The sequence below is a fragment of the Eutrigla gurnardus genome, assembly GCF_963514095.1.
Source record: "Eutrigla gurnardus genome assembly, chromosome: 19".
Lineage (NCBI taxonomy): Eukaryota > Metazoa > Chordata > Actinopteri > Perciformes > Triglidae > Eutrigla > Eutrigla gurnardus.
The window spans coordinates 14,399,797-14,422,343 of NC_139930.1; the positions used below are offsets into that span (position 1 = coordinate 14,399,797).

Sequence of the window (22,547 nt, forward strand, 5' to 3'; positions counted from 1 at the left end):
GAGAATTAATCATTTCCAAAAAGCAGAAGAAAAAAATCCCCCTGTGCTTGAGCTAGCAAGTCACGTATTGGTTAAAACACTGAATGGGTTTGCTCTTGCTCTTGATTTTCCTTTGTCAGGAGAAGATGAGACAGACCTTGAAACCTCTTGTGACAGATGGGAACAGCTATAGAATAGCACAATCATAGGAAATGATGATGTCTCTGATGACAGTGGTAAGCTGGCGAGCAAATGATTCATACATAAATTACATTCAAACCATATTGAGGGTATGAAATTCCTGGTGGTAGCCAATAATAGGGCCTACTTACCTAAAGTACCTTCAAATTGAATGGTTCCCATGTGATACATGAGCCATGTTTTTTTTTTTAAAGAACATCTATTCAGAGTTAATACGTAAATATATTGCACCAGTGGTAGTCCATTTTGATAACTGAGAGAAGCAGCTGTTTCTGCACTGGTCACTGAATTTTGTTTGGTTTGGTCTTTCAGCTCTAAGCAAACAAACTGTCCCCAGCTGCTATTGAATGTTTGAAATGGGATTTATAATGCGAACATAATGGGCAACAATAGAAAGGGATGCATTGTGAATATTAGTTTATTCATATATTTAAAAATATGTGGTGTGGTATAATTCCACTGCACCTTCTACATCCTGTTAAGTGGGCAAGCGAACATTATTTGCTCATCAACTTTTTCCCTCAGCTATCTTCATTAGGCTATTATAAGCCAAGATGTGTTGTTTAATGATTAAGTAGCTGATTAATATATATAAATAATTGATTGACAAGTCATTAAAATAAGATTAAACATGTTTTATCAGCACACATCTAGCAGTGTGTAAACCATGAAACAAAGCACATCATTATTGTTATGTCATTTGAACCGCGATGACCACGTCACCGCGTCATCACTTCTCGTGTACCTCCCACGGACCCTGTTTGTAATCTCAGTAAACCGCTGCCTTCAAAGGCTGTGGGGGAAACGGAGATAACTCGATTGTAATCATATGTGGTGGAGGATCTTACGGCCAAGGTATAAAATATTTCATTTGAAGGTTGTGTGTCAAAATTAATATCCAATTATAATTGTTGTTAATTGTTTTAACTATTCCGTGTTTAATTCAATAATTAATTAAATGTAATGTTTAATTGTCATGTTTGGCTTCAGTAGAAAAAACAGTCAGTCCCTGCATAATAATATAAAAATAATAATGTAAAAAACAGTTTGCTAGGTGAAAATTCTGTTTAATTGAGGAGTTTCCGAGCAGGCCCTGAAGGCAACATACCAAACGCACGCACACACGAGCACACACATCCCCTCCTACCCTGCTCGGAGCTCCGCTATCTTTAGCTCTGCCACGGATTACAGTGCGCAGTGTCACAGACTGCGTCCCGGTTCCGCCTGCTCGGTTTATCGCTGACGCTTTCTCGCAGACAGAAAAAAAAAAAACGACATACAAACATAAAACGGAGGTGATGGGGGAATGACAAGAAACTACGCTCCCGTCTGCGGTTCTCCGTCCCCGAAACACCCCCAAGGATGCTGCTGCTGCTCTCGAGCCCGCAGAACGGACGCCTGCGCCGGGCCTCGCTGCTGCTGTTCGTCGTGGTTCTTCTCTGCGTCGTCCCAGCCGCTGCTAGCCTTCCAGGTAACAACGCAACGACATCAGCGGCGCCAACACGTAGCCGGTACCGGACGCGGCAATTAACCTCGATAGTGTAACGTTAAGCTCATTATTTCGTCTGCCTCGTTAATAAACACCCTTACTGTGACACCTTGAACCGGTGAGCTCGTGACTCACGGCTAGACACCGGCTCTATATTTGGAGATAAACATATAATAATGTTTTAAAATGTACGTTTTAGTGAGGCAGGTGTGTTTTAACTCACTTTTCCCTTTTAATGGTGCTAGTTTCGTTGTTGATAAAGTAGCCTGCTAGCGTGGAATGTCCCATGGACGTTTTGGGACAGGTTAGACAAGTAAGCCCATGTGTGTGCATCTGTTTGAATAAGACAAAAAAAATACACATTCCCTTCCTTGTCAGGTTACTCACTGCATTTCCTTGTCTATTTGTATTTTGTTAATATACGCTAATCTAACCCAGTTGTATGATAATAAGAGCAGGTCCAATTTAATGGGAAAAAGGCCATTAGAGTATTGTTATATTGTGATGTAGAGCCGCCTTTTTAATTGTTTATTTTCTAATATAGTGCTTTGATTAGTTGATCCACCAGTGTATAATATCTCAGAAATAATCACAGGGAACAGTGAAAAAAAAAAACTGTTTTGAGCAGCACCTACAAAATCTAAATAATTTGCTTCACAATGTTTGGGTAAAAAGCAACCGACTGTTTGTATCATGTATAACAACAAATTTGTTAATTAGGAAACTGGTTTGAGCACTGTTTTAGATAATGGGTCTGTGTACAGGCGAGGTAATCTGCTTCTGAGCTTTTAACACAGAAACCATGTGAGAGAACCAACAGCTGGACACTCACATGTAATCTTAAGCCTTTATCTGAGGGACGCGCACACACACACACACAGACTCGCACTGAACATTTCCTGCCTTGACCCTGCGAATTGATGTGACATTAACATATATTTTCCAATCAAAACGTAAACCCATCCATGCAGTCGTCGTCGTTGTTTCCCTCCGGCTCACTGAAGTCTGCATGAAATCAAAAGGGTGTGCAGCTTCAGTTCGCTTGTGCACGGCGGAGAGGATGGAGAGGATGTGACGCAGTCTCAGTGCTGCTTATAGGGTACATGCGTGAAGAGGCTTTTCTTTTTTCCATCAAAACCAATGCAAAAGTAATTATTTCCTTTTGCTGAAAAACAAAGCTATTCTTGTTTGGCTAATATGTTTGGTGTCTGTGTCAGTATGTGGGATATTGATAAGACATAATAGCATTTCTCTTGCTCCAAGGGCACTTTTCGAGTAAATGATTCTTTATTAAAGATCGTTGAATGTGTTGGAGGCGTCTGCAGGACCTCAAAAAGCACATTCCGTATTGACAGTGAGTCAGGTTTCAGGGTGATTTTGCCAGTGTGTGAAAACAACATGAAGTGCATCGTAATCAGATGGTTGATTTGGCAAACGTTGACACCTCGTCATGTGTAAATATGCAAAAAAAAATAATTCACAGAACATTTGGTTCTTGGGATGGAAGTTGTCCAAAATCTCCATGAAACCCAATTGATTACATAAATGATGTCTAGTTTGCTGGCCAATATACAGAATGAATTACCTTAACATGCTGAATTTGTTGCATAATTGAGGCTCAGTGGCGTACGTCGAGTTAGCAACAGAAAAGTCGCCTTTTTTAAAATAGATTTTTTTTTTTTGCATGTTCTTATTGCTCTAATTTGAGCACTTCTCTAGAAACATTCATTCTCAATATCGTAAGCCTGGCCATTGTTGTCCTGCCACGTTTAAATGTCAAGTTTGTCATTCACCAAGCCCACATAGAACCACTGTGATGATTATTCAGAGAGCCACTGCCTCTGGCCTTTTCCTCCGCCAGGATTAATCTTTAACGATTAATAACTTCAGGGTCTCACACACACACACACACACACACACACGTACACACTAGCAGTGCTTTTAAATCACCTTTTTTGCCCTGTGGCAAGATTAGTTATCTGCGTACGTGGCAGTGAGGATTGAGATCTATGAAAAGTTAAGGGGATAAACACGGACTCTGCCATCCAACATAAAGCTCACCTAGAAGATGGCAGAGTTCATATGTATTTCTATCATCACTGGAGATTTCATGTATATGTTTGCATGCAATCAAAATACCAGGCAATGGCTTGATTACATTTTTATTTGCCAGTTTTGTCAATAATAATAATAATACCACTTCGAAGAGGCAAAATACAAAATCTTTTTTGCTTCTTTTTACCCATTAGTTAGTGACATATATTGTATCTGAACTCCGTGCTGCCAGGAAGTCATGTAGAAAATGCAGTTTAAAGCTAACAAGTGCTTCCTCTGGTTTCAAATTGATCTGTTTTGTAGCTTGTGTGGTCTTTGAGGGGATTTGACATGACCAGTGTTCGTCATGGAGAGAAAGGGAAAATGACTGCCTAATTATATGGTGGTAACCATCATACTGGAATTACGCAACACGCAGGAAAGATAGTATTGATCTGCCTCATTGTGGTCTTTGTTGCCTCAACTTGGACATCTGAACAATACGTGGTCAGCTAAGGTTCTGCTGTGGTACCTTCTAAAAACCACTACTCTCCCTCTCGTTCTTGCTTCCATCCATTCTTTCTTTCTCTCTCTGCCCGACCTTCATTTGAGAGCGCAGTCGGCAACCAGACCTCTCCAGGAAATGAGAGGGCCACAATTAATCAACTTACAGAGCGCTTACAGACATCTGATCAAGGCTCAGTCAGCACAGTTTAGCTGGAAAGAAACCCACTACTGCTCAGTTTTAGTACTAACCCTCAACCTTGATTGTCGTACCAACACTGAGGTATTCCATCAACCCAAATTCTGTCATTAAAATTGATGGATCTTCCGATTAAATCAGAAAAAAGTCAATTTACTGGCAGTGGTTTTTTGTTTTTTTTGCATGCGCAGCTTTTTATTTGTACGTAGCCACATCCTTACAGAGAATGCCGGTGTCTGAAACACCAGTTATATCAGTGCTGACACTTGTTCTGTAGTGCACATACCCAGAAATCTATCTTAGATACCACAGCAAGTGGTTTGATAAAAGGGTGTTGGGTGAAAAAAAAAATCAGCTCTCAAAATAGATGAATCGTTGCTTAACAGACTGTTCTAACAACTGGACCAGCCAAATGCCAAAAAGCATGACCATGGAAAATAACATAAAAAAAATTAGGTTTACATATACACGTATTTGCTTCCATTGTATGAATCCCTTAAGCATGTGTTCTGTTTGCTGCAGGGTTTGCTCTTCTGCTTCACTCTAATGATGATAAATAATGACTCAGTAATTATCCCTTGGCTAATGGGCTGGACCCGTCATTGTCTGACATGACATAAGTTATTTAAACAGAAAAGACAAGTGATAGACACAGGCGAGACAGAACTGCACCGCGAGAGGCGAAAAAACAAAGACTTGTTCCACCTTTTACAAACTTGAATTCCATTGAGGAGGAAATTGCTGGTCTTCTTTTGAATCGCTTCATTTTCTGTCTGTCTCGTCACGTAACCGCCAGCCAGCACTGTATTTCCTGCCTCAGCGATGTCATTTGTCTGTGCGCTAAACAGGTGCTAAGTCATGCCCCATTTTCCGCCAACCGTGACAAAAAATGTTACACGAAGGAGTCACCACATCAGCTTACGGTGGGAACGCAACAGCTACACCACACTAGTTTACTGAAACTGATAAGGGTGAGAGTTTCCACTCATTTAGTCATCTGATTTAGGCTCAGGGCTTTCTGAGAAGTGAAGCTATCCAAGTTGATGTGGCAGCTTTTTTTCCGCTTTTGTTGTTAAGAAAGAACTGACTTTTCAATTTTCTGATCAAAAGTGTGTTTAATGCTCTGGCTATCCAGAGCCATGGAACCCGGAATCCAAGTTGGAAAATATGTGCTAACTTTTGTCATATGTTTTCTTTCTAACAGTCCATCATGCATGCTTGATTCACGTTCTATCTGCCCCATTGTTTTTCCCTCATTAATACCGCTTTCTTTTAATGTTAAAAGGTTTTGTGTGTATTGTTTACACAATATGACATGAGAGTGAAATGTTCCTATACAATCAATCGAGAGCCTGTTTTTAGATAAGATAACACACAGAGAACATTTTGTTTTTGGCTAGTTCCTTAAAACTATTCAAATGGTTCCTTAAAAATCACAGCAGATAAAAGAAGCTCATACTACATACGGCAAAATCTCACTATTTTATATTGTTTTATTGCTTGCAGAGCATATCGTCACATTGCCTAATCCTAACACAGCATACAAAAGTGCTTATGCTAACTGATGCCATTAAAAACAAAGCGCTAGAAACAGGCTGCGCGGCGGCGGCGTGGCTTTTGTCATTTTTGGCAGTGAGGCACAATGGATAAACAGGAGCATGGCAGCATGGTTACACAAAAAGCCACTCACGAACACATGAGCACACACACACACACACACATTATCCATGTGGAAGTAAACAGTGTGGTTACATATCAAGTGAAGAGCACCAACCTGAGCTCTTAAATGTTTCCACTTGATTTTGGAGTGTTTGTCTTACTTCCCTTCTGTTATCGTAGGGTCAGGAAACACACACAATGGGAGCACATGACCCTCCTCGCCCTCCCATTTTCTACTTCCTTTCTTAATATCCCACAAACATGGAACACACACGACTACAGATTGGACATTTTTTTGTGTCCGTAGAACAGCGTGAAGGAACGCAGGTTGACGTTGACAGGAAAGTGTGTGCTCGCCCCCCGAGTGTGTGTCTGTGAGGGAAAGTGTTTACCTGGCTGTGTGACGATGCCTCTGTTTGCCTCTCACTTCTCTCTGGCAGAGCTGCTGCCGAGCACACAGCCTGGCAACAGCAGCAGATGGTTAAGAAAGTCATTTTTCACTCGTTCCGAGGACTACTTTACGAGGCCCAGAGTTACATTTTTCACACCACCGCCGTCTTCGCCGATACCAAGCGACCTAATGTACTGCCGAGCACGTGATCCATCTCCATCTCCATCTCCCTGTCTGTTTTGTGTTTCTCTTCCCTTGTTCTCCTTGATTGAGATCTCTAATTAGCAGCAGCACTGTGTTGGAGGCGTGTTGGTGCAAGGCCAGCCTCCTACAGCGACTTGACATTCACTTCTGTGCATCCATTGTTATGCTGGTAAATAGATTTGAGCTGCTTTGACATAATTATCTGGATGAGCAAATTCATTGGTCCAGCTTTGTTTAGAAAAAGTGCCATTATGTATATTTGTGAGTTTGAATCAACTGGTGGAAGTTCTAGAGCACTGAATAGAACCGTCGTAGCTTTCTGAATCAACATTTGAATGCTGCGCAGTGTCTTCTTTTTTTGCATGCCTATTAATTTTGTATTAATTCAACCAGTATGTTGCAGATAAAGTTTGGGCTACACTAATATCATCAGTATATACTACCTGTATAATCATTAGATTCCAGTGGTGGCTGTGTAGGAAGAACAAACATACACATTTATTGAAAAATATATATATTTATAATATATATAATATATTTATTAATAATTTCCAGGGTTTCCAAGTCACAACATGTATTTCACAAAATATTCTGCCTCAATCCATATTTGTTTCCAGTTAGTCTTTTAAAAAACATTTTCATTGCTGTAAAAAAAATAGTTTGCTCTCCCACTTGCAAAGTTTATAGGCTAACAACATCATAAATTACATACATTTATTTACCAAAACAAATCTATTGTTTTGCATTTTTTAGGGTGATGACATAATTCAAAAACAGAAGCTTTGAATGTTAAAACAAAAAGGTTTTCATGCAGCTGCTTGCAACTGCCGTTTTTTTTTGATGGATTGGACTTTCACACTCGCTTTGCTTTTCTCTCACATTCTTTTCTCACCGTTACCGTGCCTCACACGTTTATAATGAAGCATGCATACAGTCGGTTTGTGTCTGGGAGTGTGTGTTTGTGTGTCATTCATGTGACTGCAAACTTCCACCATATTAACTTCCATATTAACACAATGAATAACAGATGAGGTTCTGGCCAGAGGTGCTGAGATGCTAGCTCCATTTTAATACAGACTGCAGATTTTTTAAATATATATATATATATATAATAGGGCATTTCTTTCTCACTATCATAACAGGGATTAAGTTCCTCTGCCTGTTTTGTGACTTATTTTCGTGTCAGGATTTATAAATTGTCTATTTTTTTCGTACATGATGACATGTGAGGTCTGGACAGATGATTGCGATACAGTCTCTTGGATTATTGCTGCATTATTGCAACCATATCTCAATATACACTGTTGCCCATAAAGTTGGACTATTTTGTTTTCAGACACAATCGTCTGTTTATTCCTATTTAAATGCATCAGTAATCACTTCTGACCAGGTGCAATGATGACATTATGTGTCCCAATTACCCAGGTGAAATGAATCCATGCATAACATTAGTTTGGTGCTATAAAAGACATTTGCAAATGATTACAACTTCATGGGCGACCCTGTATATCTCCTTTGCTCCTGAGGTGTAGGTGTACCTTTTATAACACATTCACTCTGTGAGCTATTCTCATCAGGGACTGTTTGACATTCAAATTATAGCTCATATGAACATATTATTGTGTGTTTGTTAAAACGTATGAGACGAAAGCCTTTGTTTTGTCAAAAAGAAATAGCAGTGAAACTGAAAGCCCTTCATAATACAGTGGCTTATTGTAATATTTGACTAATTATTCTGTACAAAGAATTTCTGTCATTTCTGTAAAATTGGAAAGCAAATGAAACACTGAGTTACCAGTTCCACCATGATTTCCATCCCTAATAGTATGCAGACATACGAACACACAGTCACATATTTAGAAAATGTACCGGTATTCTAAATTGTCCAATGCTCACAATGAAGAAATGTCACGGCGTTTTAGATGGGAATGGGTTGTTTGATGTCTGACATGGGAGCAGCTGTCTGCACCTGATCTGAGACCACCCATTGATCCTCTGGCAGTTACCGGTTAGATCAAATAGTCTGGGCAGCATGTAGAAGATACTGGCTCGGTCCCGTGTCTTGACTTCATTAAGTTCTGTCATTGCTTACGCCAACGATTTGAGCAGTGTTAAACCAATCACAGTCGGGCAGAATTCAACACAGCAAAGGCATTTTGAATGATCTGGATCATTCTCATTGGTGGACAGCATCCTTAGAATATAGCAGAGTTTGCAGTAAGATTGAAAGTCACCAGTCATAGTAGTTTGCACAGAAAAAGAAAGAAAACCCAGGATCAGTCAAATTTTGGATTTGAAAAGTCTTATCCTTATAACATGCACAAGCACATGTCCAAGACTTAATTCCACTACACCCACAGATCTATTTCCAGTTTTCTAAGGTCTCAGGGCTTGATGGAAATCAATAAGAACATGTACAAATGTGGACAATGGATACCTGGAGGGAAATTAAAAGGATGCCACGTGGCAGGAAAATATAGAAACCACGACAATTGAGGGAGGAAGAGGAGAGAAAACAATTAAGAGAGTGAGCATTCTTTGATGAAATCGGGAACGAGGGGGCTCGGCACGTGAGCGTGTCACACTCACGGGGATCTGGAGTAACTTGGCAACGGGGCCGAGCAGGTGAGGCGGCAATTAAACGTAGAAGTGACAGAGTTGTTGCCAATCCGTGGGGGGAAAAAAGAACAAGACAGTGCGATTTTAAAACGGCAGCCAAAGATCAGAGACGCTCTGTGAGTCGTCTACCTGCGTGCTAGTTTTTGTGGCAGTGTGACATGTTGTGTACTAAGTTTACAGCAGTAAACACATCCAACAGTGAATAAACCATCTGCACCGACGTTTCACAAGCATCCCCATCCGGCTGCCTTTGCTGTGTCTTTGACGCAAACAGAAAACGAAGCCTCTCGGATTACACATGCGTCACATCACCGCTCCCTCCCCGAGGCAGACCACGAGAAGATGTGTCCGTCTCCCTGCGGGGTTGTTGGGATGATGTGTAGATTAGTCAAAATGCTGGGTGTTTGTAATGCATATGTCCTGTGAGCAAGATTTTCATTAGTATCCCTCGAATGTTGCCTTATGAGAGGAGGTGCTTGGTATGATGCAGAGTGTTGCAGACGTGCTCCTTCGATAACACATCGTTCCTGATACAAGGCTTGTTACCATGGAGGTCTTTGAGCTTTCCCTTTTGAAGCAGTTGATGTGGTTAAGAAAGGAGCAGGTACGACAAAAAAAAGTGATTTATCACAGCCACATTGCACAGGTAATAATGAGCACTAAAGGTTTAATACAATAGAACCATTTGACTTCTTCCGTAGATCATTTAAATACTTAAAAGTGTTACATCTCTAAATAATCTATCCCCAAAAAGCTGCTGTCTCACTGGCCGCTGCAAATGCATGACCCACCATTTTACATCACTGTTCCGTTACCTGTGGACTTGAACAACCATGACCTTTTGAGACCAATTATCTCCCAAAAATACCAAGTTCATCCACTCTCTCCCCACCATATATTACCTTGCTGTTCACCTTTCAGACAGCCCGCTGTGCAGCTCTGCCGGGCTCATTATCCACTCCGATAGTGCTCCACCTGCCCCCTGCTACCAGGCACCCCTGCTGTGGTTCTGTGACCCATTTCTCCCTGTGTGCATCACAAGCTGTGTGTGTGCGGGTTTGTGTGTATATCAAATTACGGCGTTCAAGCTCTGTATTTGTTTCAAACTAGCAATAATCAGGCCAAGCGATTATCTGACCTGATTGCGGGCAGATCTGTCACAGTGCAGCTGGATATCACTCTTTGCCTCGGTTTAAGCTGACTCAGATTGTCAAACAGGTGGGCCACACACCACACATAACGATTAAACATTTACTTTTCTTACTGTCCAAACATTCTTGTCCGATATGGCAAACTTGCCGGTATGGAAGCCGCGATGAGGTCGAAGTAAAGGCTTGAAACTATTTTTAAAAAGTGATGCTGTGGTTTGAAGCAGATGCTTTATTCGAAGACTGTTATTTAACGGCTTCATTAACGGCATCATTTCTGCATCACAGCAGCGTAGTTTGGGATGCTAATGAAACTGTTGTTGTCTCTCTATCTCACCCAGCTGGCAGTAAGTGCCCTCTTCATATAGACTGTGCCAGAGAGGGACGCCACTTCTGCACTCCAGGCTCTTCCCAGTGTGGCCCATGCCTCTCCCCATTGGAGGAGAACAAAGAAGGACGCTGCGCAGTGAGGAAGAGGCACCATCAGCATGGTATGAATTCTAAAGTATAAACATTTCACGCCCTCATGCAGATTTGCATTCGCTACACACACACACAAGCTCATTTTAATTGTCGAGAAACGTTAGAAAAGTAAAAAAAAAAAAGTTTACTCTTTTAGGTGAGGTTTGTTTCCTCGGGCAAAATTAGTGAACTGAACTGAAAGAGAATATAAAGAAGGGAAATCAGAGGAAATAAAACCCTACCTGAGATTTTCAGATTTTCTTTTACTCAACTCACCGACAAACACATTCGTTGCATTTACATCCACACAAATACCTTGTCTGGTACACTACAGGCTAGCAACTTACACCACAAAGAACAAGAAGGGGGGTTTCTTTAATATTTTACACACAAGGAATTTTGAGAACAGGCAGGTCGTTTTCACACTTTAACATAAATAATTTTTTATACATAAAAGTGAAATATTGTCCGGTTCCGGCTTGTAGAGATTTGATCTTTTCCTTTGTCTTATATTGTTATAAAATGAAAGTATTTGGGTTTTGGACTGATGGTCGGACAAAACAAAGAATGAGAGACGCCACCTTTTGTACACAAAGCAATTAATCAAGAAAATAATTTTGTCATCATATTATTTTTGCTCTTTGTGACTAGTGTTTGTTGAATGAAAACACAGAGAAGCTTAACGAGAGTAGATTGATTACTCATTACAACCTCCCCTCTACAAGTTGTAAAGGACAGTTACAACAAGAGTTCATGTTAATGTACTGACTGACTCGATGCCCTTCTTTCCTTCACATCTTCTCTCCACATCCATTCTTTGTCACGGCCTCTTCTATTTCCCGTAGATCTCCGTATCCTGTTGCCCACATCTCTCTTCCACTCCACCTGTTTTTCTCAGCTGCGTATTGATTCTGTGCTTTTCCTTCTCCTCCCCTGTCAATGTTAGTTTGATCTCCACCCTTTCACTGTCTCATGTATCTCCGCTAATTTGCTCTGCTCTTGTCCAGTTCTCTCCTCTCGCCGTCCTCGTTGTGGTCCTCCTCACTCTCCCTTCTCCTCCCTCCCTCCATCCATATCCCTGACAACTGTGGTGTGGTCTGATCCTCTCTGTGTTTTTTAATCTGCCCCTGCTGCGTCTGCAACACACACATCATGCGCACATGCACCGCCCCCGCACTAGCGGCTTTAATCACTTAGATGACATGCACCCCCCCCCCCACCCTCCTCTCTCTCTCTCTCTCTCACACCCTTCAACTCCATCACTGAATCTAATTTCATTCAGAGAAAGAGCCAAGCTGCCAAAATATGTCTTATTTTTCCTGATTTCCATGGCATTACATCGCACTGCTGGCACGCACGCCGTGCATCAACGGCGCCGCAGAAATGAGAGAGAACTTGAAGCATCTCGTGTTCCGGTGTATATTCGAGTGCACTGGCTTGCCTCTGCTCAAATGTGTGTGTCCGACTGACTGTGTTTATTTATGTCCGTCGGTGGGCACGTGTGCTCTCTGCAGGATTAATAATTTAGACGGGTCTGCGGCAGGAGAGGATACGAACTTGGCTCAAATTATCGGTGGCAGCCTCAGAGAGAGAAGTAAACACGGGGAGATGAGTGATGAGGATGTCAGAAATGTCACATCACATCGTGCGATGATGAAACCTGTTTATCTGGATTTTATAATATTCATATGTGATGCTGTTGTTTGTGTGGTGTTGTGAATCGAGCACATCATAGGCCTAAGCTAAGCTCCCAAGTGGTTACATAAACCCCTGAGAGATCATGGAACAGTGATCCGCATGGGAGACCAACTCTGTCTCTTTTTCACACTTGCATGCACACATCTACACACACACACACACACACACACACACACACACACACACACACTGAGGAAATGAACAAATTATAATAATTTCGCTCTCCTAAATGTACTACCTTTGGTTTATTTGTTTTGTCGGGGGTGGCGCCCATCTTTTAATGCATTAAAACACAATAAAGATCTGCAGTCCAGCTGCTGCCTCGATGCTTTGGCAGCAGTACACGCTCCAAATTACACCTCTGAAGTCACTCTGTCGTCTCTTCAGATGAAATATAATCACTGCGTTTTCAGGACTAAACAACTGATTATCTTAAATGTTTGCGCACGCGCTCAAGCATGGAAAACACAGATTATGAAAAGGGTTGATTCTGACGCACGATATGCCTGCACCCCCAGTAAGAGTAGTCAGTTCATTCTCTCGCTTTTTATTTGATTTGTCTCACTGACATACGTATACACTCATTGCTAAACCTTTTGTTTGGTCAGAAAGCATCTTTTTGCTTCAGAAAATGTACTCATTTGTTCTTCCAATTCACTTTTCTAGCTTGAGTCTTGTCATCAACGTCAAGCTGACTCACTGGCCTTGCAGTCGTGGCAGCGTTTTCATCTTTTCCACCGTTCTATCGAATAATCATTAGGTTCATGTTTTGAGAGAATTGAATGCTGAGATTTTATGTCAGAAATAAATTCATAATTCAGTGTATGTACAAGAGTGCAGGATGCAGCAGCCGGTACGTCCTTAGAATAAACTCATCCTTATTTTACCTCGTCACACTCCTCCTGCTTTTCCTTCTCTGGCTGTAGAAAGTAGTGTGTGAGGCTGCTGCCGCTACTGCTATAATGCTGCTTCTTCCCATTATACCCCAATGCCACCTCTATACCACCTCTGCTGGCTGCTTCACATATACACAAACATGCTTTTATTTGGCATTTTGACAGTATCTATCTTCATAGGAATAAAAGTGCTGGATTTTCCGATTATCAAAGAAGTTGTAAGATCACAGTAATCCTGAATAATATTTGAAGGCAGGGCTTGTGTTTAGCTGCTCTTATAACTAGGAGCCCATTCCATTTACAGCATTAACAGCACATAATTCACTAAAATGCCAGTGTTCCTTTTTGTAAATCACATGCCTCTCTCATGTCTTGCATTCAAAATGAATATATAGGCGCTTCTCTGTCATACATTGTTATACTTCTGTGGCCTAGCACTTAAATTACATTAAATTACAGCAATTCAAGGTTAATTCTGCTGTTGTAATAAATAGAAGTCTAAAAACATCTAATATTTTACATATTCAACTCTAAGAGGATGAACAAGCACAGGTGAGGTGAGGTTTTTTTATTGAAAATAGGACCTGCTTGTATTTGACATGAAGGTGTGCTCTGCCATTGGTAAACATACAGTATGCCTCGCAGCCCTGTACTTTGTTCAGAAGCCGCACAGAGGCTGTGAAATGTATGTATTCTTTAAATGCCGTTCAATTATGCTCAAAGGGTCTGTCTCTGTGTAGCCCGGCGTTTTACAGACACTCATTTTGTGTATGTTTGTTCATATTTTTTGACATTATGTAATATTCGTTCAAGCCGTCAACAAACTGTCACACCTGAACAGCTGTTTGATTAGCTCAGCGAGAAGCAACATGGACAAATATCCTGCAGCAGTTTACTTTGGTAACGTGATGTTGAATAATTAAACTAATAGAAAGAACTGGAACTGATAGAAAGTCTCATTGCATTTAACATGTTGAAAATAATGGCATTACCATCTGATATCACACCTGTTTTATGTAAAAGTTCAGTTTTCATGGTTGTTGATGTTGATCTACACGTACAGCTATTCTGATTTGTACAATTTATGTTAAAAAGCTTCAACAAAACATTGTTTTGTGGATTTTTACAATTGTAAACGGTGTAGAAAACATCGTAACTGCATGGTGTAATGTTCAGCCAGAGCATCAATAGGTAGGAATCTGTAGAAAATGCCACACCTGCTGTCTGGATCTACTTTCAGTCAAACCTGCGCCACCTATCAGCAAGAAAAGTAACAGCAGCAACAGTTTAACTATTTTGATCCTATCAACACCTTACCTGCAGTCAATGGCTGTTAACAATTGTAGTTTTTTTACAAAAGTGATTTTTTTTTAGTGTAAGAATACATGAAATACTGTATGTTTTTGCAATGCCGTATAGTTATTTTCTTTTCTTTTTTGTTTCAGATTGAAAAAAATATTTTATTTTGTTCTTCTGACTTTGACTGTGTTGTAACAAATGAAAAGGCCGTGTCATGTTTATGAGCAGATACCGGCAACTTAAAATATTTTCAAACGATAGATGAAAGACGGGTGGGACTGTTGACTGAAGGTGAGAACACTGTAACATATTTCCAGTATTTACTTGAGCTCTGCACTCAGCTGTGACTAAGTTTTATGGCCAGTGGGATGGAGACTTGTTGCCATTGTAAGGTGCAGTAACTTACCAACTGAAGATTTCATGGGCAAAAATGTAACTGTGCCATTCCTTCATTCTTAACACAGACTATCTTGAATTTACTTCGGGATCAATAAAGTATCTATCTTTACAAAGTAGATACTAGTTTCGGTTTAGACTGTGATTTTTTTTATTTGAATCTTCTCTCCTCCAAACGCAGTGGAAAGAGAATTACAAAGATCTGAACGTTTTTGTTTGCTGTCGAGTCAAAAAAGAGTCTAGTTTCAGAGAATTAGAGAATGAACTATCAGTCAGATCTGTAGTCTGACTGTCTCTCTCTCTTCCTTCTACATATGCCACATATCCAATTTCCCACAAGAGGGCAGCAGGACACACCGAGTATAGATCAGTAACCTTTGTGTGGGCCTGATGACGTGCTCTCTGTGGGGGGGTGGAACTGTGATCACTTTCAACTTGCCCTTTTACTTCTAAGAACTCAACACAGTTACACCGGTTTGAAATCAAGGAACTACTTTGTTTGACACAATATCAATCATATAGAAGACTGATCATGTTTGTTTTTGCCTGGTTTCTATGGCGTTCTAAGGTTTTCTTTGTGGTGTGTTTTTACTGTTAGAGCATAGTATTACCAGGCTGCCCCCTCGTAGTTGATTTAGTCAATAATCTCTTGTTTTGACTAAGATTTATTTAGTGTATTAGTTGTTTTTTTAATGCTTTTTTCACGCTGAATTACTAATTTCAGAGTAACTTCAAAGGCACATCTTTGATACGCCCAGCATTTAAAGTGTTTCTTTCTGGAGAAACTCAGTTTTACATATCTGTTGATAAATCAGTTTCTTTGGTCGAGGACAATTGCACCACAGTAAAGTTTGTAATTGCACCACAAATGTTGGCAAAAAAAAAAAAAATAGGAAGGAAGAGTGTGTGTGTTAATGCATGTGGTTTGGGGGAGGAAAAATGTGAATGTTTTTTAAGTGGGGAAAACCCTCAATCCCTATTGAGCTGTTTATTGTTTGTTTGTTGTACCCGACTGCCCCCTGCGCTCCACTGAAGAGGTTATGGGTCATTATCAAGCCGGTGACAAAACTCTCTTACACAAGGAGAGGTGTCCATGCTTAGTCAGCGTGTGACAAACCACACACATACCCACAGTCACCACCTTTTTTTTAAGGTGATTTATCAACCTCAGCATAGATATGTGTCCGGAGGATTTCCATATGAATAAATACTGCTCTTTTAACCAAAAGTAAATACCACACTACATATCTTTCTTTTTTCTAAAATGTCTAAAATCTAAACCCGCATTACCACGTGCTCGCAAGGCACGGTTGGAGCTCTCAGCCACCTGCAAAGTACAGATGGTGCATCCCGCCTCCACAGACACCTGCTACGGACTGCACTAAATGGCCATTAGTGGAGGGGGGTAAGAAAATAACAAAGCAGGCAGTGAAAGTGCTGGCATGTCATATCGTACACATTAGCTCAGCCAGATGGCCGGCCTTCTGGAGCGAAAGTGACACTGTAATCATTAATGTTATGTAGGTGGTTGTAAAAATGTGTAACAACACATTTGGTGAGATAGGCTTATCGACACTTGGAGTTTATTTTGCTGCACTGGTTTCTACGCCGATGTCATCAAAACAACTTGTACTGGCCGACGATGCTGCATGTGTCTTGTGCTAATTTTTTATGCAAGCACTTTTAGCTGTTTTGCGCTTTTTTCACCAGCATTGCATTCAAATATCTATATTTTGATATATTGCAGAGTAACTTGATAGAGGGAAATAGCACTTTGATCACCACCATTAGCAGTGAGCTTTGGGCTCTATTGTCGATGTAAAGCCCAGTGAAGCCAATGTTTGGCTGATTGCTCCTGCCCCCTGCGGTGCTTCTTCCCCCGGCCACACACACACTGTGAGCCCAGGTCGCCCCGGACACCTCTGCAGCGCTGCAGGAATGCGGCTCACTGTCTGGCCTTAAGGGCTGTTAACAACAGTTTAGTGTTGTCTCCTTTTTTTTATCAGTCCACAAACAAACAACATACATGGGCACACTCCCTGTTCATCACTTCAGAGGCAAGATGCATTGATGCATGCCTGCACCATATGTCTGTGCTCTCAGTCTCCCTTTCTTTGCACCCAGTAGTTATGTTTTTTCAGATCTAGAAAAGCCCACCTTCAAGTTTATCAGACATGTTTGTTTATATTCAGAAGCCTTTTGTGTCACTGTCACCGGTACACGTTCTGCCATCTGTATTTCCTGTTGCCTTTCTCATTTATTTTTAGCTAATACTTGAAGACAATTCAAGTTAAGTCAGTTTAATTCATGTTCATAATTCGTTAACTTTGAATCTTGTCTATAGGTAAAGTGGCAATCTACCAAGACCTGGATGAAGAGATCGATTTCCTTCACTCCGTCATCGAAAAACAAGAAGTGACAGCGATCAAATCGCCGAAGCAGAAATCGAAACATCCTGGTAAGAGCTGTGATAACAATCTTAAAAACAGACTTTGGTTATGACTCCGTCACTGTGTCGTCCTCACTCTCTCTAACTGCCGTCGCAGATGTTGCAAAAAGCAGGACAGATGCCTCCAAACACAAGCAGACCAGCCAGGATCGTCTCTCGGGTGAAAACCCGAATGCCACCACGGCACCCCCTGCAGTTCCTGACACACCCACACCCCAGCCAAGGGCCACAGTTCTGGGCCGAGTTGGTCCTATACCTGTGCCGCCGTCCAAAAGTGACAACGTTATTGTCAGTGAGTATGACTTTATGTCTTCAACTCAGACCAGAAGACTTAACAGCACCCAGAAGGCGAAAGCCTGATGGTAGAGACTCAGTGCTGATATAAACAGATGAATGATAAAAAAACACATTTTAAAATGTGGGTCATTTTGTCAGCCTCAGCTTGTTTTTTTTGTGTTTTTTTTGTTTTGTTAAGCAGCTGCCTGCTGCCTGTTTACCAGCACGACTGTATCCCTTCTGTTCTCCATTCGTCCCAACAGAACATTTAATTATTTTCCTCCCAGTGTGTTTATTGCTTTTACGTTGCATATCATTTTACCCGAGATGACCATAACAATTCATAAAGAGCAAATATTTAGCAACCAAGTAAATGTCTCAGCGGGTCAGGCATCTGACTCCCAGCGAATCACTCTTTATTTGCTCTGTAACCTGTCCTGCTTCCCTTTCTTTTCCCTTCCTGCAGTTTTGATCTCGCTGTCTGTGGCGATGGGCACTTTGGCAGTGATCGTGGCAACCATCTGTTTCGTCAAGTGAGTCTCAGCAGAATTCAGAAGTTATGCAAGGAAATCTCTCTGAACCAAATTAAATATAACACGAAGACCGATCTGAGATTTTCATTAGTACTTAAAATATAATAATTAAAACAACAGAAATTGCATTTTTGTAGAGAAGAATCTTGTAGAATTTCCTGTTATGTTTGAGGTAATTGGAAGACAAATGTACGCATGATATTTCAATTGAAGTGTGTTTTGTTCAATGCCAGCAAAAAGGGATTTCTGAGCCAATTTCACTTGAATTTTGACCATTTCTACGTATTGATTATCCTTAAAGGCCTACTTCCATTTGCTGTTCATGTATCATAAGATGGGCTCAGGTTACAGGATGTTTTAATGCCAGATGCAGGAAACAGCCCTCAGTCTTGCAGGACACTCAGATTCTCGATGCCCCCCACAGGTCGCAGAAGGACTCGCATCTGGCCCAGAAGGTAGACTACCCTGCCTTCAAAGGGGCAGGCGTACCCGCCGCTCCAGCCAGTGGTACAACGGTTAGTAGCCTACTTGGCTTTTCCTTCACCTAACTGATATTTCCATTCGTCTTTTCTTCCTCTGCAATAACCGCAACATGTGATTGTGCACCGTGCACTGAAACGTCTGTTTTCAAACGTGTCATCCACACTTCCTTCTTGTGTCGTGTCCTCAGATGGGAGATAAGACTCTCGCCCAGAGTGCTCAAATGTATCACTACCAACATCAAAAACAGCAGATGCTCTCAATGGGAAAGTACGTTTCTTTTTTTTTTCTTTTTTTTAACACTCTCTGCCACTCCCTCCCTTTCCCCTTTCTTTCTTAATACTAATCTTTCTTAAAGTTAAAATAGTCAACCACATCCTCTGATAACGTCTTTGCCGTAACGGAACTGTCTTTTTTTTTTTTTCTCTCCCTTTCCTCAGTAACAAACCTGAACAGAAAGTACTTGACACCGAGGTCACATCAGATGAGGAGGAAGTGGGAGGAGACTTCACAGTATACGAGTGCCCAGGACTTGCACCGGTTGGTAGACACACACACACAACACACACACACACACTCACAAAACTAATCATTTCTGATGTTGTTTTATGACTGGAAATCCATTTTCTTCCCTCTTTGACAGACGGGAGAGATGGAAGTGAAGAACCCTTTGTTTGATGACTCGGCTTTACATTTTCAGGGGAATCACAAGTAAATGCTGAACGCTTTACACACACACACACACACACACACACACATACACACACACGCATACAGGCCACTTCTCTGGAAGAAACCACTTGATCTCACATTGCATGCATATAGAAATGGAGGATCCTGGCAGAGGATGCGGTGATTAAAAAATGATTGTTTTCTTGTTGGCCCTTTAACTATATCTGCCCCGAGTACGGCTTTTAATACTGCAAATGTATGTTGGGTTTCTTGTTAATTTATTTCAATCCCTGATTTGGAGCATTCCTCTCTTTTAACACACTGTTTTCAGAGTCCTCTCAGATGTGTCCCTATAGGTGTTCTGTCTTTGGGTTAAGACTATTTTCCTCCGCTGTCGTTCCTTTCCTTAATTTCTGCAGCTATTTCCAAAGAATGTTATCCAATAGCAGACGTGTACAACACACACACACAGACACACACACACACACACACACACACACACACACACACACACACACACCCTTTCCTTTTTTGTCATGCATAGCTAGTGGCTAAACCACTTTCCTAACAGATACCCAGGACATGTTTAAAGTCAGATCTCTGTGATACCTCTGTTTAAAAAAACCAACAACTACTCCCTATAACAACACAATGTTTATCATTTCAAAATGTTACCGTTGTTGTTGCTAATTTTATTCCTTGTCATATAAACTGAACATAAGATTTTAAGATTATAGAATATAAATATATATATGAAAATGAAGTACTTGACGGTGTCTGTCTGCATGGTTTGACTGTACTGTGTTTGAATCATGGCATTGCTTTGATGAATTATTCAGCCTCCCGTATGTATGCATCCTGTTGCTGGAGGAGGAATGTACCGTAAAAAGTGACTTATGAGCACTCGAATGAACTTTTGGTGACGGACTATACTGATGGATGTGTAGGTGGTAAATATCTCTATCTTGTATCGTCCCTCTTTCCTTCTCTTGTCTTCTTGTCGGTCCCAAGTTAACTTTGTGCTGCAAAATGTACATACCAAGAGTGAATGTGTTCACTTTTATAGATATTTGTACATGCAGACCAAGGATTGGAATTAAAAGTTTTTACCACATGTGGAAATTACTTTGTTTCCTTTTGTGCATGTTGCAATAGACTCATTCATATGATGCAAATCATTATATAATCTGTGTTTAAGGACACTTAATACAAACTCTTGTTCAAACCCACAAAACTGCATTATAAATTCTACTTGAGATCCCAAAGTTTTCAAACATACCTCATATTTCAGGCTTTATTTTGGGTATAAAATTATCACATTAACACATTTTTTTTTAAATCTCCCATTTGATGAAATGGTGCAGCCATAAACAAAAACATGGAGTCACTCAGTGTGAACATCATATAAATTTAATAAAGAGCTGAAAGAAGCTGATCCAGAATATATACAGTATGTGATACTGTCAGCAGACTGACTTAACACCACCCAGACCCGAGACCAAGACCAGAGTATCGGGACTGGGACAAGACCAAGACTTTGAAGTGATGAGACCAAGACCAAGGTAGGGCGAGTTCCACACGTTTTATTATAAAATGCGGAACATGCAAACCATAAAGATCCACATTCCCATAAACACAGACAGAAAACAAATGGAGATTTGTAGTCATTCACCTGCTTTATTGCCATAAAGGGGTCTTATTATCTTTAAGCAATAGAACACAATAGGCAACAATGTTTTTGGTGGAACCACTTAAATATTAAATGTGTTTATTGAGCACTTCTGTATATTTAAAATAAGCTAAGTTGGATGCATTTAAATCTATATTTAGTCTTGCTGAAACAAACGGCATTGCTATAAGCATTTCCTGTTTTCAGGAACTCATACACGTCTCACCACATGTGTCAAACTGTGAGGCCTCTCTGCTGTAAGCCGTGCCTCACTTTCTCTCTGGCTTTTGGGTGATCCTGTTTGACCTTGTTTTACCTTCAGGACACAATCGACTACACCCAGCGTGTGGTGGTATGTCCGAGTGCGTCGGGGAGGGGACGAGTCAGTCTCCTGTCCCCATTGAGCCACATGCCAAGGGCCGTTAAAAGCCTTTTGTGCTGGTGGCCGGTGGAAGGAAGGCAGCCATTGGCCCCTGGATAAAAAACCAGGGTGGGTGGAGGGTCTGTGAAGGCAGGGCCGTTAGGAAGAAAATCAAAAAGCCATCAGACTTGTTTGTGGGAGACGCTTGTGCTGCTCAACGGGATTTGTGGTATTTACATCCCGGGGGTTATTACTTTATCAAATCAGTAACTTTTAAAAGTAGTGGCTAATATGTTTGATCCAAAAAAAGAGAATATAAAGCAATAAAATGACATTTCAGTGGCATAAATCATGAGGCAATCTTACGAGAACACTAAAATATACAACTTAAAAGAGCTCACATAGTAACCACATTTATCCCCAAATAAAACGTGTGCGGTCTCCTCTTGCGGTGACAAGTGCAGCAAGAGCAGTGTGTCATTTTTCATGTGAGTATGAGAAACCCCATACATCCTCAAATGAAAAAGTGTCAAGAAAAAAGAAAGCCACGGTCGTAGAAACGCGACTCAGAACAGAAATCTGTTCAGATGATATGTTGAGATTAGTTTGGTTGTATGAGGTAGCTTCTATTTTCCCTCCGACACTAGTGTGAGTGGTTCATGCGTGCAACACATTCACACTGCTGTTGCATCAACAGGCTTTCTTTTATCTGGAACTTTCTCTGTTTCTCCCCGCGAGCAGATCTCTGAGGTGTCTTGAAGAGGCCACTTAAAAAGAACTAAAGACAAGATCTGAGACATCTGGGGGGGGTTTCAGCGAAATCCCCCAGATACTCCCCTCACACATCTCCTCCTCACTGTACTGAGCTATTCAACACTGACACCCCCCACCCACCCCTCCCCTTTGGACACCCTGAGAGCTCTGTGCTC

At 41.0% G+C, this 22,547-nt stretch overlaps 1 protein-coding gene across 1 annotated transcript; it reads left to right on the plus strand.

Annotated features, from left to right (window-relative positions):
* The first annotated feature begins 1,340 nt into the window (after positions 1-1,340).
* Positions 1,341-20,702, plus strand: npdc1a (neural proliferation, differentiation and control, 1a). Its single transcript, XM_084034643.1, has 9 exons — positions 1,341-1,651; positions 10,769-10,918; positions 17,523-17,636; positions 17,725-17,919; positions 18,370-18,436; positions 18,861-18,951; positions 19,107-19,186; positions 19,357-19,456; positions 19,560-20,702. Exons 1-9 carry the CDS (start codon positions 1,543-1,545, stop codon positions 19,629-19,631), a joined length of 978 nt encoding a protein of 325 aa, XP_083890769.1. The 5' UTR covers positions 1,341-1,542; the 3' UTR covers positions 19,632-20,702.
* The last annotated feature ends 1,845 nt before the right edge of the window (positions 20,703-22,547 follow it).